Source organism: Salvelinus namaycush, chromosome 4 (genome assembly GCF_016432855.1).
Source record: "Salvelinus namaycush isolate Seneca chromosome 4, SaNama_1.0, whole genome shotgun sequence".
NCBI lineage: Eukaryota > Metazoa > Chordata > Actinopteri > Salmoniformes > Salmonidae > Salvelinus > Salvelinus namaycush.
The window spans coordinates 12,651,447-12,678,911 of NC_052310.1; the positions used below are offsets into that span (position 1 = coordinate 12,651,447).

At 46.2% G+C, this 27,465-nt stretch overlaps 1 protein-coding gene across 3 annotated transcripts in view; it reads left to right on the plus strand.

Moving 5' to 3' along the window:
• LOC120046162 (pleckstrin homology domain-containing family A member 1-like) overlaps positions 1-27,465 on the plus strand; it is a 34,247-nt gene that overhangs the window by 3,412 nt on the left and 3,370 nt on the right. Inside the window, exons 2-12 of one of the 3 annotated variants that reach the window (XM_038991168.1) lie at positions 9,557-9,730; positions 15,455-15,511; positions 15,708-15,753; positions 17,942-18,039; positions 19,671-19,793; positions 20,701-20,841; positions 21,342-21,410; positions 25,167-25,231; positions 25,563-25,626; positions 25,794-25,883; positions 26,859-26,929. In XM_038991168.1, coding sequence (XP_038847096.1) covers positions 9,590-9,730; positions 15,455-15,511; positions 15,708-15,753; positions 17,942-18,039; positions 19,671-19,793; positions 20,701-20,841; positions 21,342-21,410; positions 25,167-25,231; positions 25,563-25,626; positions 25,794-25,883; positions 26,859-26,929 — 965 coding nt within the window. In that variant the 5' untranslated portion in view covers positions 9,557-9,589. Of the gene's footprint in view, positions 1-9,556; positions 9,731-15,454; positions 15,512-15,707; positions 15,754-16,098; positions 16,402-17,941; positions 18,040-19,670; positions 19,794-20,700; positions 20,842-21,341; positions 21,411-25,166; positions 25,232-25,562; positions 25,627-25,793; positions 25,884-26,858; positions 26,930-27,465 lie in introns of those variants that run through there. The other 2 variants (XM_038991167.1, XM_038991169.1) reach the window with 2 other exon arrangements.

Here is a 27,465-nt window from a genome sequence, read left to right on the forward strand (position 1 = left end):
TGTTCAGGCAACCATGAGATTTGGGAGGCTAGGACTGAGTCACAGCTGTACACACACACACACACACACACACACACACACACACACACACACACACACACACACACACACACACACACACAGACACAGACACAGACACAGACACAGGCAGACAGACAGACAGACAGACAGACAGACAGACAGACAGACAGACAGACAGACAGACAGACAGACAGACAGACAGACAGACAGACAGACAGACAGACAGACAGACAGAGGTATAAGTAGGGATAAAGCCAGAGGGAGTGGGGAAGCAGATGGAGAGAGGGAAGAAGTGAGCTAGCCCTCTGAGTGTATTGCCAAGGGAATCCAGTGAATGGTCCATTAACACCCGAGCTGTAATGGATCTGTGCTGTTAGCATTCATCCCCATATCCAGAGACCCAGTCAAGGAGCATCATGTCACGACTAAATGGACCCATGGAGTGGTTTCATGGTTTCACGTATCTGTCCAAAAGCCTCAGATGACCTGTCTTCTTGACACACTAACCCCGCAGAAATGTCTGGAGAATGAGAACGACTGAGCTCTGGTCAGTTCCATGTGAAGGAGCCATGAGCACCAACATGGGACGTTCATAGGAGCATATCTAATTGGGTGTCAAATGAAGCTAAGAATTTATTTTGAGGAAATGAAGGCATAGATACATTCTTCAACCATTATACATCTTAAAAATGAGGCATAATTAATGTCTTTGATTTCTGGTTGAACAGATGGAAAGGGGTGTTGTGGAAAAATAGAAAGAGAACAAATGTGAACGATGATGGTCAGTGATTAAGATGAGTCTAGCAACTTGCAGGTGCCGAGGCCCAGCGTGAGGGCTCAATCCCGATTTATGGCATTGTCTGGATGGCAGACCATATGATGGATATCATAAAAGTTTAACACAACCTTATCCATGGCTTTCTCCGAGGCGGGAGGTTTCCATAGAAGCCTGGGAGCACGGACACCTTCGGGTGTGTGAAGACCGATGAAAACTTGAATTGACTAAATGAATGTTACTTTGTGAATTAAATGGTCATGTTTGGATTGTTTCAAGAGTTCATAAAGAGTTCATAAAGTGCTATGGATTTATTTTTGCAGAGTTACTGTGTTATTCTGCCCGTCGAACAGTGGCAGTGGTGGAAAAAGTACTCAATTGTCATACTTGACTAAAAGTTAATTAAGATATCTTAATAGAAAATGAAAGTCACCCAGTGAAATACTACTTGAGTAAAAGTCTAAAAGTATCTGGTTTTAAATGTACATAAGTATATTGGCGGAAAAAGTAATCAAGGGTCCTACTTGAGTAAAAGTAAATGGTAATAAAATTCCTTATATTAAGCAAACCAGATGGCAGTATTGTTTTATTTATTTTCATTAACGGACAGACGGGGGCACACTCCAATACGCAGACATAATTTACAAAAGCAATATTTGAGTTTAGTGAGTCCACCAGATCAGATTCAGTAGGGATGACAACACGTTCTTTTAATAGGTGTGTGAATTGGACCATAATTCTGTCCTGCCTGAGCATTCGAAATGTAACGAGTACTTTTAGGTGTCAGGGAAAATGTATGGAAGTAAAAAGTACATATTTTCTTTAGGAATGTAGTGGAGTAAAAGTAAAAGTCAAAAATATAAATAGTAAAGTATAGTAGATACCACAACAACAAAAAACGACTTCAGTAGTACTTTAAAGTATTTTTACTTAAGTACTTCACACCACTGAATGGCAGTCAGTTCAATGGGGGAGTGACAGAGATGTGCGCCCCTATCATTCAGATAAGAGTTCTGTTTATTGTTTTGGCCTAGCATAGTGATGTTAATTAGACGATGGGAGATACTGAGATTTGGCGCTCTGGGGAAAATAAAAGATTTGTGGAAACTTTGTTCTTGGAGTCATTCTAAACCAATCTCCAGGTGTAGCGTTCCGTTACACTACTGTAAGTCGCAATGGATAAGAGTGTCTGCTAAATGACTAAAGAATATTTAGAATATTTTGTATTCTTTTGACATTGAAGACTTCTGTTATGCCATTGTATTCTTATTGCATAACTGTAATAAATCGGATTACTTTTAAATGGATACGAATGGTTGGGTAATATTCCTTGAATTATTATTTGATGTATGATCTAATGGTAAAAGTACTACACATAGCTTATATGCTCGGCCTCTAACTGTGCAGCTCTGAGCTGAGGATAACGCAATCATTTAATGCTGGGACATTGATTGCAGGATATTAGCTCTTTGTCTCTCAGCCTGTTAATATTAGGGTTATGTTGGACACATGTAACTTATAGTATTCCGAGTGGTGACCCAAGTCTCGCTACCTTGACTAGAACCATCGGATTCGCTTATGGGCCTATAGCATTCACATGATATTGGAGTCCGATTGAATATTATATTATGGTCTTATTGCTCCTACACTAATCTCTGTCATCAGACGGAGTGGATTTTCACTCTTTTACAGGGGTCTTAGAAAACATCGATCACAAAAAGTCATAAGTTGTTAGAAATACATCAAAACACAATAATGTGGAAGTAAAGAACCCTGCCAAATAATATCAATGCTTATTATCTTCTTGTCAATAGGGGGTGCTGTTAGCACTTTGTAATAATTACGTTCCCAAATGAAACTGCCTCGTACTCAATTCTTGCTCGTACAATATGCATATTATTATTACTATTGGATAGAAAACACTCTCTAGTTTCTAAAACCGTTTGAATTATATCTGTGAGTGAAACAGAACTGGACTTAGAGCAATTTTCCTATGTGGATGTGAGAATGCAGAATTCTGCAAGCTGCTCTGAGATCTGTTTATAAATCTGCCTGTCTTCTATTGGTTGAGATGCACTGCATACGCCTTCCCCTGGATGTTAGCGAATAGTGAGAGTTGAAATGGAGTCTCTACGCAGATCTGAAAGGTTATAAATAGCTTGGCAAGGAAGTGTCTGTTCTTTTCCCTCTTCGCTCTGACGCACGGAGGACCTTGGCATATCGTACTAGAACCTTCGGTTATAGCTCTTAGAATTATCCGGCTGTGTTTTTATTCGATATAGGCTTTAAAGACATCATAATGTTGTTATTTTAAACCGAATTATATCAGTTTATGTCAGTATATTGCGATTTTCGGGTATTTATTTTTGTGGCGTTCTAGGTAGTTGGGTATCTCTGGCTCACATGCTAATGTTTACTGCTAATTGCAACGTTGAAGACGACATTCTACAACCGAGCAACGATTCTTTTGGACAAAGGACACCTTTCCCAAGATTCTGATGGGAGTTCATCAAAAAGTAAGAACTATTTATGCTGTTAATTCGTTGTTCTGTTGAAAAATGTAAAAAGATAACTGAATTAAATGACTATCGCCCCGTGACACTCACTTCTGTCATCATGAAGTGCTTTGAGAGACTAGTCAAGGATCATATCACCTCCACCTTACCTGCCACCCTAGACCCACTTCAGTTTGCATACCGCCCCAACAGGTCCACAGACGATGCAATCGCCATCACACTGCTCACTGCCTGTAAGAATGCTGTTCATTGACTACAGCTCAGCATTCAACACCATAGAGCCCTCCAAGCTCATCATTAAGCTCGAGATCCTGGTTCTCAACCCCACCCTGTGCAGTTGGGTCCTGGACTTTCTGACGGGCCGCCCCCAGGTGGTGAAGGTAGGAAACAACATCTCCACTTCGCTGATCCTCAACACTGAGGCCCCACAAGGGTGCGTGCTCAGCCCCCTCCTGTACTCCCTGTTCACCCATGACTGCGTGGCCATGCTAGCCTCCAACTCAATCATCATGTTTGCAGACGACACAACAGTAATGGGCTTGATTACCAACAACGACGAGACAGCCTACAGGGAGGAGGTGAGGGCACTCGGAGAGTAGTATCAGGAAAACAACCTGTCACTCAACGTCAACAAAACAAAAGAGATGATCGTGGACTTCAGGAAACAGCAGAGGGAGCACCCCCCATCCACATCAATGAGACAGCAGTGGAGAAGAAAGTTTTAAGTTCCTAGGCGTACACATCACGGACAAACTGAAATGGTCTACCCACACAGACAGCGTGGTGAAGAAGGCGCAACATCGCCTCTTCAACCTTAGGAGGCTGAAGAAATTTGGCTTGTCACCTAAAACCCTCACAAACTTTTACAAATGCACAATCGAGAGCATCCTGTTGGGCTGTATCACCGCCTGATACGGCAACTGCACCGCCCTCCAACGCAAGGTTCTCCAGAGGGTAGTGCGGTCTGCACAACGTATCACCGGGGGCAAACTACCTGCCCTCCAGGACACCTACTGCACCCGATGTCACAGGAAGGCCAAAAAGATCATCAAGGACAACAACCACCCGAGCCACTGCCTGTTCACCTCTCTATCATCCAGAAGGCAAGGTCAGTACAGGTGCATCAAAGCTGGGACGAGAGACTGAAAAACAGCTTCTATCTAAAGACCATCAGACTGTTAAACAGCCATCACTAACATAGAGAGGTTGCTGCCAACATACAGACCCAAATCACTGGCCACTTTAATAAATTGATTTAATAAAGGTATCGATAATCACTTTAAATAATGCCACTTTAATAATGTTTACATATCCTACATTACTCATCTCATATGTGTGTATACTGTCTTTCATACCATCTATTGCATCTTTCCTATGCCGCGCGGCCATCGCTCATTCATATATTTGTATGTCCATATTCTTATTTATCCCTTTACACTTGTGTGCATAAAGTAGTTGTTGTGAATTTGTTAGATTACTTGTTAGATATAACGGCACTGTCGGAACTAGAAGCACAAGCATTTAGCTACACTCGCATTAATATCTGCTTACCATGTGTATGTGACAAATACAATTTGATTTGATATTTAAGAGTTTTTGGAAAATGTGGTCGCATAAGAAACTGAGGGAGATTTTACCATAGTTCTCTTACCAAACTTTACATCTGCACAGTTCTTCCAGTCAATGTGTTTTTATGAAATGTCCTGTGCACATTGCTCAAAATAGTCCTTGTGCATAGAGTTGTATGGTTTGTTAAACTTTGAAATCAATAGCTTTTGTTTGGAATACATTTTAAAGTGGAATTGCCCTTCTCTTTCTCTTACCTCTTGCTTCCTCATCACACACACACACACACACACACACACACACACACACACACACACACACACACACACACACACACACACACACACACACACACACACACACTGAGCTGCATTGTTTGTAACCTCACTGCAGCCTCTTTCTTCCTCTTTTTCTTCATTAACTTCACCCAGTGGTGGAAAAAGTACCCAATTGTCATACTTGCATAAAATTAAAGATAACTTAGAAAATGACTCAGGTTAAAGTGAAAGTTACCCAGTAAAATACTACTTGAGTAAAAGTCTAAGAGTATTTGGTTTGAAATATACTTAGATATCAACAGTAAATGTAATTGATAAAATATACTTTAGTATCAAAACTGAAAGTAAAAGTATAAATGATTTCAAATTCCTTTAAGCAAACCAGACAGCACTATTTTCCTGTTTTGTTATTTACGGATAGGCAGGGGCACACTCCAACACTTACACATCCTTTACAAACAAATAAGTGTGTTAATTTGACCATTTTCCTGTCCTGCTAAGCATTCAAAATGTACTTTTGGGTGTCAGGGAAAATGTGTGGAGTAAAAAGTACATTTATTTTCTTTTGGAATGTAGTGAAGTAAAAGTTAAAGTAGTACTTTAAAGTATTTTTACTTACAGTGCATTCGGAAAGTATGCAGACCCCTTGACTTTTTCCACATTTTGTTACGTTACAGCCTTATTCTAAAATGTCAATCTACACAATCTACACACAATAGCCCATAATGACAAACAAAAACAGTTTTTTGAATATCACATTTACATAAGTATTCAGACCCTTTACTTAGTACTTTGTTGAAGCACCTTTGGCAACAATTACAGCCTTGAGTCTTCTTGAGTATGACTCTACAAGCTTGCCACACCTGTATTTGCTCTCCCGTTCTTCTCTGCAGATGCTCTCAAGCTCTGTCAGGTAGGATGGGGAGCAAAGCTGCACAGCTATTTTCATGTCTCTCCAGAGATGTTCGATCGGGTTCAAGTCCTGGCTCTGGTTGGGCCACTCAAGGACATTCAGAGAAGCCACTCCTGCGTTCTCTTGGCTGTATGCTTAGGGTCGTTTGTCCTGTTGGAAGGTGAACTTTCGCCCCAGTCGGCGGTCCTGAGCGCTCTGGAGCAGGACCTTTGCTATGTACTTTGCTCCGTTCATCTTTCCCTCGATCCTGACTAGTCTCCCAGTCCCTGCCTCTGAAAAACATCCCCACAGCATGATGCTGCCACCACCATGCTTCACTGTAGGAATGGTGCCAGGTTTCCTCCAGGCATGACGCTTGGCATTCAGGCCAAAGAGTTCCATCTTGGTTTCATCAGACCAGAGAATCTTGTTTCTCATGGTCTTGAGAGACTGAGGAGTGGCTTCCGTCAGGTCACTCTACCATAATGGTCTGATTGGTGGAGTGCTGCGGAGATGGTTGTCCTTCTGGAAGTTTCTCCCATCTCCACAGAGGAACTCTGGAGCTCTGACAGAGTAACCATCAGGTTCTTGGTCACCTCCCTGACCAAGGCCCTTCTCCCCCGATTGCTCAGTTTGGCCGTGCGGCCAGCTCTAGGAAGAGTCTTGGTGGTTCCAAACTTCTTCCATTTAAGAATGATGGCTACCACTGTTCTTGGGAACCTTCAATGCTGAAGACATGTTTTGTGAATGGTGTTGTAGAATACTGTAGTAAGATACTGTAGTATGATGCTGTAGTAGGATGTTGTAGTAGGATGGTGTGTGTGTATGTGTGTGTGTGTGTCTGTGTGTGTGTGTGTGTGTGTGTGTGTGTGTGTGTGTGTGTGTGTGTGTGTGTGTGTGTGTGTGTTTGTGTGTGTGTTTGTGGCATCTCCAGGGTGCCTGACCAGGATTAGTTTGTTAATCCCAGTTTGTTAATTTACCAGCACTATACTGTACCTGTCCATCGGCCTGAACCCCTGAACCTCAACCTTAACGCTGCATGTTAGTTATTCCCCCTGGACCAGAAGTCACGTCATTACCTAGCAGAACCTCTGAACACCAAACTCTCCTCCAATGTGGGGGGGCGACATGAGAAACTGGCCTTGGAGTGATCCCATGGAGCGGCCTGTTTGTAAATAGGCCCAGGCCTTAGCCATGCTCACACTTCCTCCCCCTGGACAGACCCAGGCGGCAGGAAATGTGGACCGTTGGTCTGTGTGCCAGCGTTGTGTGTGTGTGTGTGTGGGTGTGGGTGGGTGGCCGGGACTAGCTTTGAGCACCATTTACCTCTCAACACCACAAACAGGAGCTGGGGCCTCAGGGGCCCGGGCCCTTTGATGTCCAAAGGCTTTGGATAGTTTGGCTATACAGGGCCACATTGGTACACAACACCACAAGGACACCATATAGCATTTTTTAAATTGTTTTAATCATTTTCGTTGTTGGACATAAAACACTGTAAAATCACCAGTAAATGAGCTCAAAGTGAAAGGAAATCTGTTCCCAAGTATTCCCACGCATAAATAGAGAGGCATATGCGATCGTATCCCAATGTAATCACTAATCAAGGTTAGAAGTGATTCTGTTTTTGTTTCCGTTGTAATTGGGATTCTTGCAGTCAATTTTCAGTGTTCAAATATTTATAACTATGTTCCGACCCCTCAACCATCCGCTCAAGGCAAAATGGGCCCACGGCTGAATGTAATTGGGGACCCCTGCCATATAGGCTACCCCACCTGAATGGCCTCACTACAGCACCATGGTCATGTTCTTGGCCACATAAAACGTTTTGCAACTAAAATGAGCATGTCTGTTTGGACAGTTCCAGGTAGTCCCTCCCGGTTCGGTCTGTTTTCTTCCATTGGTACCTAATGAACACGACCCTGGTTTGGACAGCCTCTGGTATTCAGAGTGTCATTTTAAAACCAATGCATTTTTGGGGAATCTAATCGCCAACATATCGTCAAGATCATCAGCAGATGCACTTCTTAAATCTTTGCACAGTGAGACAAGGACAAGGACTGTGCCGGGAGAAGTTGGGCCGTAGTTCGTTCGACTAACCTAAGGGGGAAAGTGGAGAAGGTCACTGAATGTTACCATATTAACATTTAGATGACCTGTTTTTCCTGCACTTCCCTCTATACTTTATGGACAGAAACGACTTTTTCCGGAGAGGAAATTATAAAGATAGTTGGGCTTAGCCTGTGTTGAACTCATCAGTGGGGTGGAGGGATGGAGGGAGGTAGAGTCTGATGGAAGTGAAGGAGGTAGGGAATGTTGACTGTGCATGTCCCATAAAGAGTAGGAATGGTGTAGTAGAAGGCAGTTGTAGAAGGTTGTTGTAGAAGGCGGTTGTAGAAGGCGGTTGTAGAAGGCTGTTGTAGAAGGCTGTTGTAGAAGGCGGTTGTAGAAGGCGGTTGTAGAAGGCTGTTGTAGAAGGCTGTTGTAGAAGGCTGTTGTAGAAGGCGGTTGTAGAAGGCGGTTGTAGAAGGCGGTTGTAGAAGGCGGTTGTAGAAGGCGGTTGTAGAAGGCTGTTGTAGAAGGCTGTTGTAGAAGGCTGTTGTAGAAGGCGGTTGTAGAAGGCGGTTGTAGAAGGCGGTTGTAGAAGGCTGTTGTAGAAGGCTGTTGTAGAAGGCTGTTGTAGAAGGCTGTTGTAGAAGGCGGTTGTAGAAGGCTGTTGTAGAAGGCGGTTGTAGAAGGCGGTTGTAGAAGGCGGTTGTAGAAGGCTGTTGTAGAAGGCTGTTGTAGAAGGCGGTTGTAGAAGGCGGTTGTAGAAGGCGGTTGTAGAAGGCGGTTGTAGAAGGCGGTTGTAGAAGGCTGTTGTAGAAGGCTGTTGTAGAAGGCGGTTGTAGAAGGCGGTTGTAGAAGGCGGTTGTAGAAGGCGGTTGTAGAAGGCTGTTGTAGAAGGCGGTTGTAGAAGGCGGTTGTAGAAGGCGGTTGTAGAAGGCGGTTGTAGAAGGCTGTTGTAGAAGGCTGTTGTAGAAGGCTGTTGTAGAAGGCGGTTGTAGAAGGCGGTTGTAGAAGGCGGTTGTAGAAGGCGGTTGTAGAAGGCGGTTGTAGAAGGCGGTTGTAGAAGGCTGTTGTAGAAGGCGGTTGTAGAAGGCGGTTGTAGAAGGCGGTTGTAGAAGGCGGTTGTAGAAGGCGGTTGTAGGATGGCGTTGTAGGATGGCGTTGTAGGATGGCGTAGTAATCGTGTACCGCTGACAAAAACTGTAGACGAGACTCACTCATCTCTTCTTTGGCTGCTTAGCTGAGAGACAGACTCTCACTCCTGCTCGCTCTCTCTCGCTCTCTCTCGCTCTCTTGTCTCTCTCTGGCTCTGGTCTATCTTTCTTCCACCCCCCCTCTCTCTCTCTATCACCCCCACTCCTCTTACACTTATCTTCTCGTCTCTCTCTCTCTCCACATCCACTTCTCTTCCTCTCATCTATTTATCTCTCTCTCTCTCCTCCTCTCCTTATCTCCCCAGCATACAGGGGAATGAGCAGGCTGAGGTGGGGAGATGCCTTACGTGGATCGGCAGAACCGGATCTGTGGCTTCCTGGACATTGAGGAGAATGAGAACAGTGGCAAGTTCCTCCGACGCTACTTCATCCTGGACACCAAGGAGGGTAGCCTGGTGTGGTACATGGACAACCCACAGGTAGGACAGCAGGGTAGTAAACGCACACAAACACACACACACAGAAGCTGACAGAAGCACACGCACACATATGCAGAACAGACATACGCACACAAACACACAGACACAATGGAAAGTGTAGTTATTGACCAAATACAGTACCAGTCAAAAGTTTGGGCACACCTTTATTTTTACTATTTTCTACATTGTAGAATAATAGTGAAGACATCAAAACTATGAAATAACACATGGAATCATGTAGTAATGAAAAAAGTGTTAAACAAATCAAAATATATGTTATATTTGAGATTCTTCAAAGTAGCCACCCTCTCCCTTGATGACAGCTTTGGACACTCTTGGCAATCTCTCATCCAGCTTTATGAGGTAGTCACCTGGAATCCATTTCAATTAACAGGTATGTATGCCGTGTTAAAAGTTCATTTGTGGAATTTATTTCCTTCTTATTGCATTTAAGCCAATCAGTTGTAACGGCGTTCCTCTTCATCCGAAGAGGAGGAGCAGGGATTGAACCAAAATGCAGCGTCGTGATATGACATGATTTATTAAAGTAAAGACGAAAAAACACGAAAACACTTTAACAAACTACAAAACAACAAACGATGTAGACGCACCTGAACATAAGAACTTACATGACACGAAGAACGCATGAAACAGGAACAGACTACATAAACCGAACGAACGAACAAACAAACCGAAACAGTCCCGTGTGGCGTAACATACACAGACACTGACACAGGAGACAAACACCCACGACAAACAAAGTGAAAACACCTACCTTAATATGATTCTCAATCAGAGGAGATGAAAACCACCTGCCTCTAATTGAGAACCATATCAGGTACCCATAAACCAACATAGAAACACAAAACATAGACTGCCCACCCAAACTCACGTCCTGACCAACTAACACATACAAAACTAACAGAAAACAGGTCAGGAACGTGACATAACCCCCCCCTTAAGGTGCGAACTCCGGGCGCACCAGCACAAAGTCTAGGGGAGGGTCTGGGTGGGCATCTGACCACGGTGGTGGCTCAGGCTCTGGGCGAGGTCCCCACCCCACCATAGTCAATCCCAGCTTACGTCTCCCCCTTAGAATGACCACCCTCCTATTACACCCACTTAATTTACATGGTAACATCAAGATAAGGGGCAGCACCAGGATAAGGTAGCACAGGACAGAGAGATAGCTCAAGACAGAGAGGTAGGTCAGGATAGAGAGGTAGCTCAGGATAGAGGGGCAACTCCGGACTGAAGGGCAGCTCCGGACAGAGAGACAGCTCTGGACTGAGGGGCAGTTCTGGATTAATGACAGCTCCGGGCTGAGGGGCTGCTCATGGCTGGCTGACGGCTCTGGACGCTCATGGCTGGCTGACGGCTCTAGACGCTCATGGCTGGCTGACGGCTCTGGACGCTCATGGCTGGCTGACGGCTCTGGACGCTCATGGCTGGCTGACGGCTCTGGACGCTCATGGCTGGCTGACGGCTCTGGACGCTCATGGCTGGCTGACGGCTCTGGACGCTCACGGCTGGCTGACGGCTCTGGACGCTCACGGCTGGCTGACGGCTCTGGACGCTCACGGCTGGCTGACGGCTCTGGACGCTCATGGCTGGCTGACGGCTCTGGACGCTCACGGCTGGCTGACGGCTCTGGACGCTCACGGCTGGTTGGCGGCTCTGGCAGATCCTGTCTGGTTGGCGGCTCTGGCAGATCCTGTCTGGTTGGCGGCTCTGGCAGATCCTGTCTGGTTGGCGGCTCTGGCAGATCCTGTCTGGTTGGCGGCTCTGGCAGATCCTGTCTGGTTGGCGGCTCTGGCAGATCCTGTCTGGTTGGCGGTTCTGGCAGATCCTGACTGACGAATGGCTCTAGCGGCTCCTCACTGACTAACGGCTCTGACGGCTCGGGACAGACGGGCGGCTCTAATGGCTCGGGACAGACGGATGGCTCAGACGGCGCTGGGCAGACGGATGGCTCAGATGGCGCTGGGGAGACGGATGGCTCAGATGGCGCTGGGGAGACGGATGGCTCAGATGGCGCTGGGGAGACGGATGGCTCTGGCCGGATGAGGCGCACTGTAGGCCTGGTGCGTGGTGCCGGAACTGGAGGCACCGGGCTAAGGACACGCACCTTCAGGCTAGTGCGGGGAGCAGAGACAGGGCACACTGACCTCTCGAAGCGCACTATAGGCCTGGTGCGTGGTACCGGCACTGGTGGTACCGGGCTAAGGGCACGCACCTCAGGGCGAGTGCGGGGAGAAGGAACAGTGCGTACAGGGCTCTGGAGACGCACAGGTGGCTTAGTGCGTGGTGCCGGAACTGGAGGCACTGGGCTGGAGACACGCACCATAGGGAGAGTGCGTGGAGGAGGAACAGGGCTCTGGAAACGCACTGGAAGCCTGGTGCGTGGTGTAGGCACTGGTGGTACTAGGTTGGGGCGGGAAGGTGGCGCCGGAAATACCGGACCGTGCAGGCGTACTGGCTCCCTTGAGCATTGAGCCTGCCCAACCTTACCTGGTTGAATACTCCCCGTCGCCCGACCAGTGCGGGGAGGTGGAATAACCCGCACCGGGCTATGTAGGCGAACCGGGGACACCATGCGTAAGGCTGGTGCCATGTAAGCCGGCCCGAGGAGACGCACTGGTGGCCAGATATGTAGGGCCGGCTTCATGACATCCGGCTCAATACTCAATCTAGCCCTGCCAGTGCGGGGAGGTGGAATAACCCGCACCGGGCTATGAACACGTACAGGAGACACCGTGCGCTCTACTGCGTAACACGGTGTCTGCCCGTACTCCCGCTCTCCACGGTTAGCCTGGGAAGTGGGCGCAGGTCTCCTACCTGCCCTTGGCCCACTACCTCTTAGCCCCCCCCCAATAAATTTTTGGGGTTTCTTCGCGGGCTTCCAGCCACGTCTCCTTGCTGCCTCCTCATACCACCGCTCCTGGGCTCTCGCTGCTTCCATCTCCTCACGAGCGCGGCGATATTCCCCAATATGAGCCCAGTGTCCTTTTCCCTCCAATACTTCTTCCCATGTCCAGGATTCCTGTTTCGTAGGCCACTGCTCGAACTCACGCTGCTTGGTTCTGGTTCGGTGGGTGTTTCTGTAACGGCGTTCCTCTTCCTCTTCATCCGAAGAGGAGGAGCAGGGATTGAACCAAAATGCAGCGTCGTGATATGACATGATTTATTAAAGTAAAGACGAAAAAACACGAAAACACTTTAACAAACTACAAAACAACAAACGATGTAGACGCACCTGAACATAAGAACTTACATGACACGAAGAACGCATGAAACAGGAACAGACTACATAAACCGAACGAACGAACAAACAAACCGAAACAGTCCCGTGTGGCGTAACATACACAGACACTGACACAGGAGACAAACACCCACGACAAACAAAGTGAAAACACCTACCTTAATATGATTCTCAATCAGAGGAGATGAAAACCACCTGCCTCTAATTGAGAACCATATCAGGTACCCATAAACCAACATAGAAACACAAAACATAGACTGCCCACCCAAACTCACGTCCTGACCAACTAACACATACAAAACTAACAGAAAACAGGTCAGGAACGTGACATCAGTTGTGTTGTGACAAGGTAGGGGTGGTATGTAGAAGATAGCACTATTTGGTAAAAGACCAAGTCCATATTATGGCAAGAACAGCTCAAATAAGCAATTACTTTAAGACAGCAATACTTTAAGACATGAAGGTCAGTCAATCCGGAAAATTTCAAAAATGTTGAAAGTTTCTTCAAGTGCAGTCACAAAAACCATCAAGTACTATGATGAAACTGGCTCTCATGAGGACCACCACAGGGAAGGAAGACCCAGAGTTACCTCTGCTGCAAAGGATAAGTTCATCAGAGTTACTGGCCTCTGAAATTGCAGCCCAAATAAATGCTTCTCAGAGTTCAAGTAACAGACACATCTCAACAATCAACTGTTCAGAGGAGACTGTGTGAATCAGGCCTTCATGGTTGATTTGCTGCAAAGAAACCACTACTAAAAGACACCAATAAGAAGAAGAGAATTGCTTGGGCCAAGAAACACGAGCAATGGACATTAGACCGGTGGAAATCTGTCCTTTGGTCTGATGAGTCCAAATGTGAGATTTTTGGTTCCAACCACTGCATCTTTGTGAGACGCAGAGTAGGTCAACGGATGATCTCAGCATGTGTGGTTCCCATCGTGAAGCATGGCGGAGGAGGTGTGATGGTGTGGGGGTCCTTTGCTGGTGACACTGTCTGTGATTTATTTAGAATTCAAAGCATACTTAACCAGCATGGCTACCACAGCATTCTGCAGCGATACGCCATCCCATCTGGTTTGCACTTAGTGGGACTATCAGTTGTTTTTCAACAGGACAATGATCCAACACACCTCCAGGCTGTGTAAGGGCTATTTGACCAAGAAGGAGAGAGATGGAGTGCTGCATCAGATGACCTGGCCTCCACAATCACCCGACCTCAACCTATTTGAGATGGTTTGGGATGAGTTGAACCTCAGTGTGAAGGAAAAGCAGCCAACAAGTGCCCAGCACATGTGGAACTCCTTCAAGACTGTTGGAAAAGCATTCCAGGTGAAGCTGGTTGAGAGAATGCCAAGAGTGTGCAAAGCTGTCATCAAGGCAAAGGGTGGCTACTTTGAAGAATCTAAAATATTAAATATATTTTGATTTGTTTAACACTTTTTTTTGGTTACGACATGATTGCATATGTGTTATTTCATAGTTCTGATGTCTTCGCTATTATTCTACAATATAGAAAATAGTAAAAATAAAGAAAAAACATTGAATGAGTGGGTGTGTCCAAACTTTTGACTGGTACTGTACATTTCACAGAGGAGATCATGAGTTAGGCTATGATGCTCTCACTGCCCTCAAGTCATCAGTCTCTAATGTCTGTGTGTTTAATCAACACATGCATTTAGGCTGATGTCATTTCTTGAGTGGGCAGCAGCTGACACGGCCCTATGTACTTACAGTATGCACTGGAGTAGGACATTAGCGGTAGGATGAATTTAATAGTTGCTTCTGTTTGGACTGACCTAATCTTATAAAGTATTGGACTGGATTGATCCGTCTGGTCTGGCCAGACCACTCTGGGCCATCAAGAGGAAATGTGTGTGTCGTCGCCTGGGGAGATGATGCTACGTCTGGGAAAACCGAGTCAAGTTACACGTCTGCCCAGACGCCCGTCCGTCCGTCCGTCTGTCTGTCTGTCCCTCCCCCAGGTCTATACTCTTGTCATGTGTGACATGTGCAAATTCACCTCTGAACTTCTTCTGGGATGCTGTTTTACGCTCCTTCTACACAAAGTATAGCTGCTTGAAAGTATGTACAGTATACTAGTAGAGTAGTGCTTTATGATTTGGGCATTCCTTTCCTTAACATGAAACGACAAGATAAAATAATCATCTTTTCAACGTGATGTAGATGATAACCAGTCAATGAAAACATTGGCGTGAACAGAAACAATCAGACTTAATGTTTTACAGGTCATTTAAATGCATGTAATCTGTTTGGCGGGGAGTGGGAGCTCAGTGAGGAATACCTGTACAAAGACAGACTTGGTCATGCCCTCAAAAAATGATATCATTTATTGATGCTGCCCTGGGCTCTGAATTATTCATTTCAGTTTAGTTTCCATCTCCTTCTCCAAGACTTGTAAATCGTTTAATGCCTTCATCACTGTTGAATCCTCTTTTTAGAACCTGCCCAAAGGAGCTGAAAATGTTGGCTCCCTCAAACTCACCTACATCTCCAAGGTCAGTCAAGTTGTCCAATAATGTTGTTGAATTAAATCCTGTCTGACAGACACAGACATGGCCAACAGTCTTAGGTGTGAACATCTGTCTCATTCTTTCTCTCGCTCTCTCTCACTATTTCTCTCTTTCTCTCTCTCTCTCTCTCTCCCTCTCTCTCACTATTTCTCTCTCTCGCGCTCTCTCTTGCCCCCTCTAGGTGAGTGATGCCACAAAGCTGCGACCAAAGGCGGAGTTCTGCTTCGGTAAGTCCCTCAACCTTTGGATTTGATTCAGTGTCTGTAAAACACTGTACATTACTGCTAGTTGTGTATATGAGTATGTTTGGGTATTGTCTCTCTAGCAGTGTGCTGTCTGGGGGGTTCTGTGAAGGAGGAAGCATCGGGAGGAAAGTGGGGGGGGGGGGGGGGGGGGGGCTTGTCTAGGGAGCGTGGGGGGGTGGGAGTAGGGGGCAGCTTGTAGTAAAGACACCGTTGACCTTTAGCTATTGAACTAGAATGATTCTATTTAGTTCACTAAGGTCGATGATGTGAGCCCCTCGTCAGTAATTGTTTCACTGTTCACCTGTCCCCTCTTTCCATAGATTCCCTCCCCCCTCCCTCCCTCGCGGGGGTTTGAATGGGACCATTTTCTGTATGACGTGCTGTTGTTCAACAGGCCCTTTGTCCCTCAGCGGCCCCAGTCAGGAGTATACAGTAGCTCCCCCACTCAATAGAAGGAAGCAGTAGGATGACCCACCGGTGACCGCCAAGAGCTGGCTCGACCCAACCATGTTGTTCGATGAGCGGGGGTGTCGAGTTTGGGGCATGGGTGGGGGTCTTTCCTGCATGACAGGATGCTGGAGTCCAAATCGGAACCCCCCTCTCTAAAACTCTGGGATATTTTTAACCTAGGTATTTGCATGATCCAGGTCCACTTTTGGATAGTCTCATCAATCTATTCCACTACTGTAGTTTTAGGATTACCTGACTGTCCAAGTATGAGGTCAACCTACCTCAGCCCTGACTGAGTCTAGTGTGTGTGTGCACGTGTGTTTGCATTTGAGTGTGTGGGCTGGTGCGCTCTGGTGAATCATTGTGAGGATCACAAAACTGAGACGTTGAATAGGACGGTGGAAGACAATCCACTGGGATTATGTCTCCTTGAATAGGACGGTGGAAGACAGTCCACTGGTATTATGTCTCCTTGAATAGGACGGTGGAAGACAGTCCACTGGTATTATGTCTCCTTGAATAGGACGGTGGAAGACAATCCACTGGGATTATGCTCCTTGAATAGGACGGTGGAAGACAATCCACTGGGATTATGTCTCCTTGAATAGGACGGTGGAAGACAGTCCACTGGTATTATGTCTCCTTGAATAGGACGGTGGAAGACAGTCCACTGGTATTATGTCTCCTTGAATAGGACGGTGGAAGACAATCCACTGGGATTATGTCTCCTTGAATAGGACGGTGGAAGACAGTCCACTGGTATTATGTCTCCTTGAATAGGACGGTGGAAGACAGTCCACTGGTATTATGTCTCCTTGAATAGGACGGTGGAAGACAGTCCACTGGTATTATGTCTCCTTGAATAGGACGGTGGAAGACAGTCCACTGGTATTATGTCTCCTTGAATAGGACGGTGGAAGACAGTCCACTGGTATTATGTCTCCTTGAATAGGACGGTGGAAGACAGTCCACTGGTATTATGTCTCCTTGAATAGGACGGTGGAAGACAATCCACTGGGATTATGTCTCCGTTAGGGATGGGAAACATAATACTGCCGGACAAAGGTTGTGTTCCAAATGCCACCCTATTCCTGATAGGGAAAAGGGGGATATTTGGGATGCATGGAAATGTCTCTCTGGATTCTGAACATGGGACTCAGCCGAGCACTCGAAACAGCATGTGTCAGACTACTTGGCAGAAATATGTTACTGAAATACAGAGATGCATAATTAAACTCTGCTAATGGGCCTAACTGACAGAACTGCTGCTGTGGCGCTTAAAGGCGCTGCATGGTCAATCCAACGTCTGCATTGGCCATGCAGCGTTGACGGTGATAGTGCCTCTGCAGAAGGCAGGGCATTCATACTTGTTGCTCTTCGCGGAGCAGGGCAGAGCTGTTGTGAAGGAAGTTGTCAGGGAAGTGAGTTTGTGTTTATACAGGACCTCCCGCCCCACCTACCGTCAACCAGTCATGTCAATGCGGAGCTATTGATTTGGGAGGCGCACAGCAATGCAGTACAGAGCACAATTTGGCCTCTGGAGGCGCCGCAATTGCGTCACGCCATCCATACGGCGGCCCGAACACATTTTGGGATCAAGGATACAGTGCATTCAGAAAGTATTCAGACCCCTTGACTTTTTCCACATTTTGTTACATCTCTCTGCCCCTCTCTCCCCCTCTCTCTCTGCCCCTCTCTCCCTCTCTCTCTCTCTCCCCAGTCATCAATGCTGGTATGAGGAAGTTCTACCTCCAGGCCAATGATCAGCAGGATCTGGTAGAGTGGGTCAACGTGCTCAACAACGCCACCAAGATCACAGTGAGTCCCCTGCCCTGTCTCTTGTCATAAGTCTCCCGTAGTACAAGACCGCTTCCATCTCAACGCCGGCTAGGAAGGGACCTGTGATTCAGAATTAGGATGTGTTATCCCAGTTCAGCTGGCGTGAGTGACTGGGATGGAGGAGGATGACAAGGCCGGCATACCTCACGTGTGTCTACTGTCAAGTCAACAGTGGAGAGAAAGACATTATGAAGCACTAATCTGCTGGGTCCAGGAACCCCTGTCTGTTTCCTACAGGGCATCCAAACCCCTCTGGGCGGGGGTTCTGGTCTCTTACTGTGTCACTGAGGGCCACAGCAGCAACCACGGCTTTCTCTGCTCCTCTCCCTCCCATCTGACTAGCCCTCACAGATACAGACACACACACAGACACACACACAGACACACACACGGACACACACACAGGCAGGCACGTACATACACACACACACTCACCTTGCACAAATGTAAATGCAAACACACACACAGGCAAGCAAGCACACAGCAAGCAAGCACACACACACACACACACACACACACACACACACACACACACACACACACACACACACACACACACACACACACACACAGGACAAAGGGGAAGGCGAGTGCTCTGAGTCACGGACTGTCGCTACAGAAAAGGAAGTAACAGGATAGAACAGAACGGGGCAGAACAGAATGGGGCAGAACAGAACGGGGCAGAACAGAACGGGGCAGAACAGAACGGGGCAGAACAGAACGGGGCAGAACAGAACGGGGCAGAACAGAACGGGGCAGAACAGAATGGGGCAGAACAGAACAGGACAGGACAGAACAGGACAGAACAGTGTGCTTTCACTGGGATTCACTGGAGAGGATGTTCCACTCTAATTCCTCTTATAAACTGGGTGGTTCGAGCCCTGAATGCTGATTGACTGACAGCCGTGGTTTATCAGACCGTATACCACGGGTATGACAAAACATTTTTTTTACTGCTCTAATTATGTTGGTAACCAGTTTATAATAGCAATAAGGTACCTCGGGGGTTGCGTCGTGCCTAAGAACAGCCCTTAGCCTTGGTATATTGGCCATATACCACACCTCCTCGTGCCTTATTGCTTAATTGAACCACATCCATGTATGGAAAATGGACTGGGCGTTAAGTATGAAGTAACATAAAAATAAGTTGTGTGATAACTTCACAATACACGCTCTGTATTGAAGTCTCATCAAACTCTGTTGACTCATGTTCTCTTTATTGAGTTTAGTCCTGCTGCTGACACTGCAACACAGTCTCACAGTCCACTCAACAAGGTCACGCACACAGACGCACACATATTGTTCCACACACTTCTACAGACGGCTGTCAATGTTTGACACACACACACACACACACACACACACACACACACACACACACACACACACACACACGCACACGCACACCAATCGATTACCCCAGTCACCACTCAGTGTAGCAGTTTCTCTCTGAGCCCCCAGGCTAGAGTTGATGGAAAATAGACTAACGAGCAGGCAGGGAGTACATCATCATGTCACTACAGAGACCGCTGAGGGACACATCTAACAAGGTTTTGGGGCATGTTGGCCCGATGCACTCTGGGAGTTGATGTTTATTTGACATGTTACAGGTGCCAAAGTCGGGGGATGGCCAGCCCAGTGCAGAGATGACCCAGGAGGGGCTGGGTGCCACAAAGCAAATCTCCTATAAGACAGAGATCATAGGTGGAGTCCCCATCATCACTGCCACACAGGTAAGGAAGATGCACCAGTCTGGCCCAGCACTAACCAGGCCCTAACCAAACATGAGTACGGTTGCAAACATTCAGGAAACTTTACCAACATTCTCAGATTTTCCAGATGTCCCGGTTGGGATATTCCTGGAATCAAGAAGGAATAAGCAGGATATCCTGGATTCCCTCACCTGGGATTTCTGGAAAACCTGGGGGAGTTTCTGAAAATCTGCAACCCTTAACACGAGTAAATAGACATATCTGACATATGTTTGAAGGCCATTTGCTCAGCTGTGGCTTGGAACAGTTAAGTCAAATCTGTCAAATTAGGGCAGTAACGAGCAACATTCCATAACTGAGTTTTTGTTCCCTTAGTAACTTGATTTTAGCCATGTTAATCAGCTATATAAATAGATGGTCTGACTGAATAGAAATGTCCATGGATCAGGCCATCTTTTAGATAGTGACAGACATTGAGCTTAATGTTCCTCTGAGGAGGAGCTCACTGTGTGGTGTGTTTTCTGGTACGTATGAGCGGTACCAGTCATATCCTGTCTTGTGCTGATATATGGTATGTAGCAAGGCCTCTTAAAAAACACTGGCTGAAAGTGAAAAGTTACATCCAGATGCACAAGCTATGATGTCACTTCCTGTGTGGGCAGTGGCGGTGCAGTGGTCCGGCCTCAACTTCAGCTTATGGAACAGCCAGTGAATTCTCTATCATTATTGTTTGCTGTTACCACACATTTCTAGTCACTGGAGATGATGATATGGTGGGGGGCTTGCCACACACACGTATGGGATTGTGTGTGTGTGTGTATTTGTATCTGTCTGTCTAACATGTGTGTGTGTGTGTGTTGGCGTGCCCGATATACTCCCATGCGTGCGTCTGTGCGTTACACTTACATGTGCGTGTCCTGCGGTGCAGGAGCAGGGCGACGGGGGGCAGAACGGAGCAGAGCGGGGGAGCCAGCGGAAGGCCCACAGCCAGCTGCCCTACTTCCTGGGGCGAGGGGCGCAGGACCAGGCGCTCATCAAGGCTGGATACTGTGTGAAGCAGGGAGCCGTGGTGAGTAGAGGCGGTACAGACAGTGGGAGAACTCTTCCCAGTCCTGTAGCACGAGAAGCCCACACTAGGACCATGGTCGCGTTCGTAACGGAACGCAATGGAAAACGTTTCTGTCCGTTTTCTTCCTTGTGGTGCCTAATGAGTACATCACAAGCTCAGAGGAATTCTCCCTCAGCTACAAGCTTTTTATACTAGCGGTATTCCTGGCTGTGTGTGTTTGTCGACCTATAGGATTATGATGTGTTGGAGTTGGATAGCAGCAGGTATCTGACCAGCTGTTTCAGAGGGTGAATTATATCCCTCATCGTTGTCCTGCCTTTGACCTAACTTCTCTTAGCTCTCTGTTAATGGAACATATTAACCACAGTAATCCAGCCATTCTAAAGCAAACAGTGTCGGAATAGCTATCAATTAGCAGCATTCTTAGCAAGTCAAAAGGATTTGGAGGAGCTGGAAATGTTGCCAGCCATCTGTGATTTGTTTTCCTTTCTCTTCCGCAGATGAAGAACTGGAAGAGGAGATACTTCTTACTGGAGGAGAACGCGGTCAGCTACTTTAAGTCAGACCTGGTTAGTGAGAATGTGGCTCTGTCCTCTCCTCCTTCTGTGGGCGGCTGTGAGCAAGGTGACACACACTCTACACAAAATGACCTTGAGCCGCCCACGCCAACACACACCCACACACAATTCAAAGGAGCTGCCTGACCCCGTTGGCTAGCAGTTTGTCTTTGTTTTCCACCTGTGTTTCACAGACCCCTAGAGCTCCGGACAGACACACACAGATTAGATAAGAGCCGACTCCAGGCCTGTGCATTGTTGCAGGCTCCCAAAGCTCTTGGCACAGCTACTCATAAACAGGACTTCCAAATGGACAAGCTGGGTTTTGATTCATCGTCCATGCTGGCCCAGATTCTCAGCATTTCTATTCTGTACTGTAGCTAGACGAATGCTAGATTGTTGATAAATCTGTTTGTCCCACTCACGTTCTGCACCTCCTCTCTCATGGTCTGAGAGGTAGAGAACGAGTTCAGACAAGAGCGACAAGTTTTCTCCCTCCTTTACTCCCTACGTTTTTAGGATAAGGAGTGGCTTGTGTAGTGAATGAGCTTGTCTCCCATTGGCCCTAACAGATTTTTGTACAATTTAGAATGTTCCACACCACGTATAGCCACGGGTGTGCAGCATCTTAAATGTATAAGGGCATAAGACGAGACCCAGATGCAGACACGGGAGGCAGATGGTTTGAGTCTTTGATATTTATTATAATCCAAAAGGGTAGGCAAGAGAATGGTCGTGGACAGGCAAAAGGTCAAAACCAGTTCAGAGTCCAGGAGGTACAGAGTGGCAGGCAGGCTCGAGGTCAAAGCAGGCAGAATGGTCAAGCAGGCAGGTACAGAGTCCAGAAACAAGCAAGGGTCAAAACTGGGAGGACTAACATAAAGAGAATAGGAAAAAGCAGGACCACGGGAAAACCACGCTGGTTGACTTGAACATACAAGACGAACTGGCACAGAGAGACAGGAAACACAGAGATAAATACACCGGGGAAAATAAGCAACACCTGGAGGAGGTGGAGACAATCACAAGGACAGGTGAAACAGATCAGGGTGTGACAAAATCAGGGCGTGGTGACAAAATCAGGGCGTGGTGGAAAATTGTGTTTTATTAAGACATAGTGCTGGGAAAGTAACCAATTGTCATATCTGAGTAAAAGTAAAGATACCTTTATAGAAAATCACTCTAGTAAAAGCAAAAGTCATCCAGTAAAATACTACTTGAGTAAAAGTCTAAAAGTATTTGGTTTTAATATACTTAAATATCAAAATTAAATCTAATTGCTAAAATATACTTAAGTATTAAAAGTAGAAGTATAAATAATTAATTAAATAATTCATAATTAAGTAAACCCATTTTAAAAAAAAAAAAACATTTTTACGGATAGCCAGGGGCACACTCGAACACTCAGGCATCATTTACAAACAAAGCATTTTTTTTGTGATTCCCCGAGATCAGAGCCAATAGGGATGACCAGGGATGTTCTCTTGATAAGTGTGTGAATTCGACCATTTTCCTGTTGTGCCAAGCATTAGAAAGGTAACAAGTACTTTTAGGTGTCAGGGAAAATGTATGGAGTAAAAAGTACATTATTTTCTTTAGGAATGTAGTGAAGTAAAATCGAAAGTTGTCAAAAGTATAAATAGTAAAGTAAAGATACCCCCCAAAAATACTTAAGTAGTACTTTAAAGTATTTTCACTTAAGTAGTACTTTACACCACTGTTAAGACAGTACACATATTTTTCAGTTCCCCCCCCCCCCCCCCCCCCCCCTTCTTGCCATTAAAACTAGTCAAGGAGGAAAATTATGCTTTTGCAGCCTGAATGGAGGATGCCTTGTGTACGAAACGGTCCGCGGGGGAAACAGGTGAATTACCAGGAATGCACATTAATCCTAGACGATAGTGCAGATCTAGCGAGTACTATTGGCTGTCTAGGCTAGGCCTGGGTGTGTTCTCTCTCCAGACCACTTCATCTCTCCATCCTCTCCTACTAAAGTACCATTACAGCCTCTAACCCAGGGCCAAAGACATGCAGAGATACGTCTCTTATAGAGATTATGCTGTGATTGAGCTATTGTGTGTGTGTGTGTGTGTGTGTGTGTGTGTGTGTGTGTGTGTGTGTGTGTGTGTGTGTGTGTGTGTGTGTGTGTGTGTGTGTGTGTGTGTGTGTGTGTGTGTGTGTGTGTGTGTGTGTGTGGTTATAGGGGAACAGGGGTGTTGCCTTTAGGGATTTTGCGTCGTACACTACCGTTCAAAAGTTTGGGGCCACTTAGAAATGTCCTTGTTTTTGAAAGAAAAGCAAATGTTTTGTCCATTAAAATAACATCAAATTGATCAGAAATACTGTGTAGACATTATTAATGTTGTAAATGACTATTGTTGTTGGAAACAGCAGATTTTTTTATGGAATATCTACATAGGCGTACAGAGGCCCATTATCAGCAACCATCACTCCTGTGTTCCAATGGCACCTTGTGTTAGCTAATCCAAGTTTATCATTTTAAAAGGCTAGTTGATCATTAGAAAACCATTTTGCAATTATGTTAGCACAGCTGAAAACTGTGGTTCTGATTAAAGAAGCAATAAAACTGGCCTTCTTTAGACTTGTCGAGTATCTGGAGCATCAGCATTTGTGGGTTTGATTACAGGCTCAAAATGGCCAGAAACAAAGACCTTTCTTCTGAAACTCGTCAGTCTATTCTTGTTCTGAGAAATGAAGGCTATTCCATGCGAGAAATTACCAAGAAACTGATGATCTCCTACAACGCTGTGTACGACTCCCTTCACAGAACAGCGCAAACTGGCTCTAATCAGAATAGAAAGAGGATTGGGAGGCCCCGGTGCACAACTGAGCAAGAGGACAAGTACATTAGAGTGTAGTTTGAGAAACAGACGCCTCACAAGTCCTCAACTAGCAGCTTCATTAAATAGTCCTCAACTCTTTCTATTCTGGTTAGAGCCAGTTTGCGCTGTTCTGTGAAGGAAGTAGTACACAGCGTTGTACGACATCTTCAGTTTCTTGCAAAAGGGTTTTATAATGGTCAATTAGCCTTTTAAAATGATAAACTTAGATAAGCTAACACAACGTGCCATTGGAACACAGGAGTGATGGTTGCTGATAATGGGCCTCTGTACGCCTATGTAGATATCCCATAAAAAATAATCAGTTTCCAGCAACAATAGTCATTTACAACATTAACAATGTCTACACTGTATTTCTGATCAATTTGATGTTATTTTAATGGACAAGAAATGAGCTTTTCTTTCAAAAACAAGGACATTTCTAAGTGTGTGTGTGTGTGTGCTGCCGTTGCACCAGAGCCTCTGGAGGCTTCCCCTGTGTAACACTACCCTGCTTTATGGTTTAGCAGGATGAGAGAAAGAATTGCATACAATTACAGCCTCGCCCTGTGTCTGCGTCAAAAGGCAATTATCTGCAATGAACACTGGTTATAGTATGAATATATATATATTATATAAATACCCCAGGATCAGACCTAGGCCCCCTCTCTGCAGCCCCTCTTCTCTTTATTAGGCTTCAATCTGGACAGGGATCCTATTAGTATAGCATAATGCCAATGATCATGAATACTCCCCTTCTACCTTCTCTGTGTCCTCCTCTATTCAAGGAACATCAGGAACTAGCTCTTGGGTTGTCATGCTACATAAGGCTTTACTTTTAGTTGTTGTCATGTTGTCAGGTGAATTACATCTTGTATACATTTTCTGTCTCTCTCTCTCTCTCTCTCTCTCTCTCTCTCTCTCTCAGGAGAGGGAACCTCTGCGTGTGATCCCGCTGAAAGAGGTTCATAAAGTTCAGGAGTGCAAACAGAGGTCAGTGTCTTTTCCACTTTAGTCACTGAGCTGGACAGGTTGGCTATTGACGCTGACAGGCATAGTGCCAAAGTGAACGGATGTCTCCCAAATAGCATCCTATTTCTTATTTAGAACACTGCTTTTGACCAGGAATAGAGTGCCATTTGGGATCAGACATGGCTAACAACTGTAGCGTGCTCACAGATAAGAATACATGTTGGACATGGACCAACAGAGTGAGCTTACCGTCGCCCTTTGATGGCGATGCGTTCTTACATTCAGACCCAGTGATTTCTGTCGCCGGGATGTTTGAATATTATTGAAAGTGGTGTCATCTCTTTCCATCCAGTGACTTAATGCAGAGGGACAATCTATTTGAAGTCGTCACAAGCTCAAGGACCTTCTACATGCAGGTGGGACATTTTCTTTCTCAGGGTAATAGATGAACTTATAGATTTCATTCCAGCAAAACTGACGAAGAGATACAGTCAGTGTTCCTTGCCATTGTCACAGTGACCTCCTCCTTTTCTCTCTGTTTCCTACGTGTCTCCTATTCTTCCTCCCCCTCCTCCCCCTCTAGTCGGACAGTCCAGAGGAGATGCACAGCTGGATCAAGGCCATCTCAGGAGCCATTGTGGCCCAGCGGGGGCCCGGACGCTCAGCTGCCTCTGTACGTATTCAGTCTGGGGCTGGGCCTGAGTCACTGGTCCTGCATACTGGTTCTGCATGACCAATAGGGTGTCGACACTTTAGTTGTAGCCAAGAATTACAGAACACAAGTGGTTCCCCTAACCAAGGGCTTGATGGTTAGTTGGATCAGGTATGTTTGTGCTGGGTCAGAATAAAAGCCTGCACGTCCTGTGGACCAGTATTGGAGACCTCTGCTCGGAGGGGAGATACTTTACTGTCTTTGGAGGAAATCCATGTTTGAGTCTACATCCGTGTCTCTAGTTTCCAGATGTTTCTGTCTGTTGAAGAGCAAACATTAAAATCCGGTTTGGATGTAACCCATTCACCCACCACCCACCCCAGCTTACAAACTGGACATCACAGTTATATTTCTGTACCTGTGTGCCGCCTTGATTTTCCTAATTGTTTTGTTGGTTTCCATGTCCTATTTTTGCATTGACATAATTATAGTACACAAGGCAGTATTCGATCTCCACTCACAACCAGGTGATCCAGCTACACTTCAAACCCCTAACCAACGGGTACCCTAACTCACACACACACACACACACACACACACACACACACACACACACACACACACACACACACACACACACACACACACACACACACACACACACACACCCCCCAGCCCCTCTCCTGTTCTCTCTCTAATCCCTTCCTCTCTCGCCCGGAGCGTCCTCCCCTCCCCACCCTAACTCACACACACACACACACACACACACACACACACACACACACACACACACACACACACACACACACACACACACACACACACACACACACACATATACATACATACATACATACACACGCACACACCTCCACCCCAGCCCCTCTCCTGTTCTCTCTCTAATACCTTCCTCTCTCAGCCGGAGCGTCCTCCCCTCCCCCTCCTCCTCCCGTTCTCTCTCTTCTAATGAAGATGTGCACTACTGTGTTCTTGCAGATGCGTCAGGCCCGTCGGCTGTCGAACCCTTGTATACAGAGGTATACATTCCGCAATGGTGAATGCAGCACGTATGTGAGCCCCCGTGTCAGTCAAGCAGCTTCCTCTGTTTGTTTTGCAGACGTAGTCCTAGGTTGCATCTGAAATGGCACTATTTTTTTTTTCCCACTTTAGTGTACTGCTTTGGACCAGGACCCATAGGGAGGGCTCTGGTCAAAATAAGTGCACTATATACGGAATAGGGTGCCATTTCGGACACAGCCCTAGTCTAATGTAGTGGAATAGAGCTTTGATGATTGCTTAATCCCCTCTGAAACTCTCAAGCAAGCCCATTTAATAGATAGACTTCCATCTCATGCTTGAGTGCTGATCATTAGCCCCTCCCCCTTCTCCGTCCTAACTGGTCTGGACAGGCATAATCTAATCTGCCATTGATTGGTCAGACTAACTCGCCTGGTCCACATGACCTCACTCCTCGCCCTCCTTCCGGAGCTTAGTATGGTCTGGTCCCGACCAGGCTTCTTTGAAAACCTCCTCTATGTCATTGTTGGTTTTCAGTACCTTCTGCCTCTTCTTTCTCCATCCTCATCCGGCAGGTAGCCTAGTG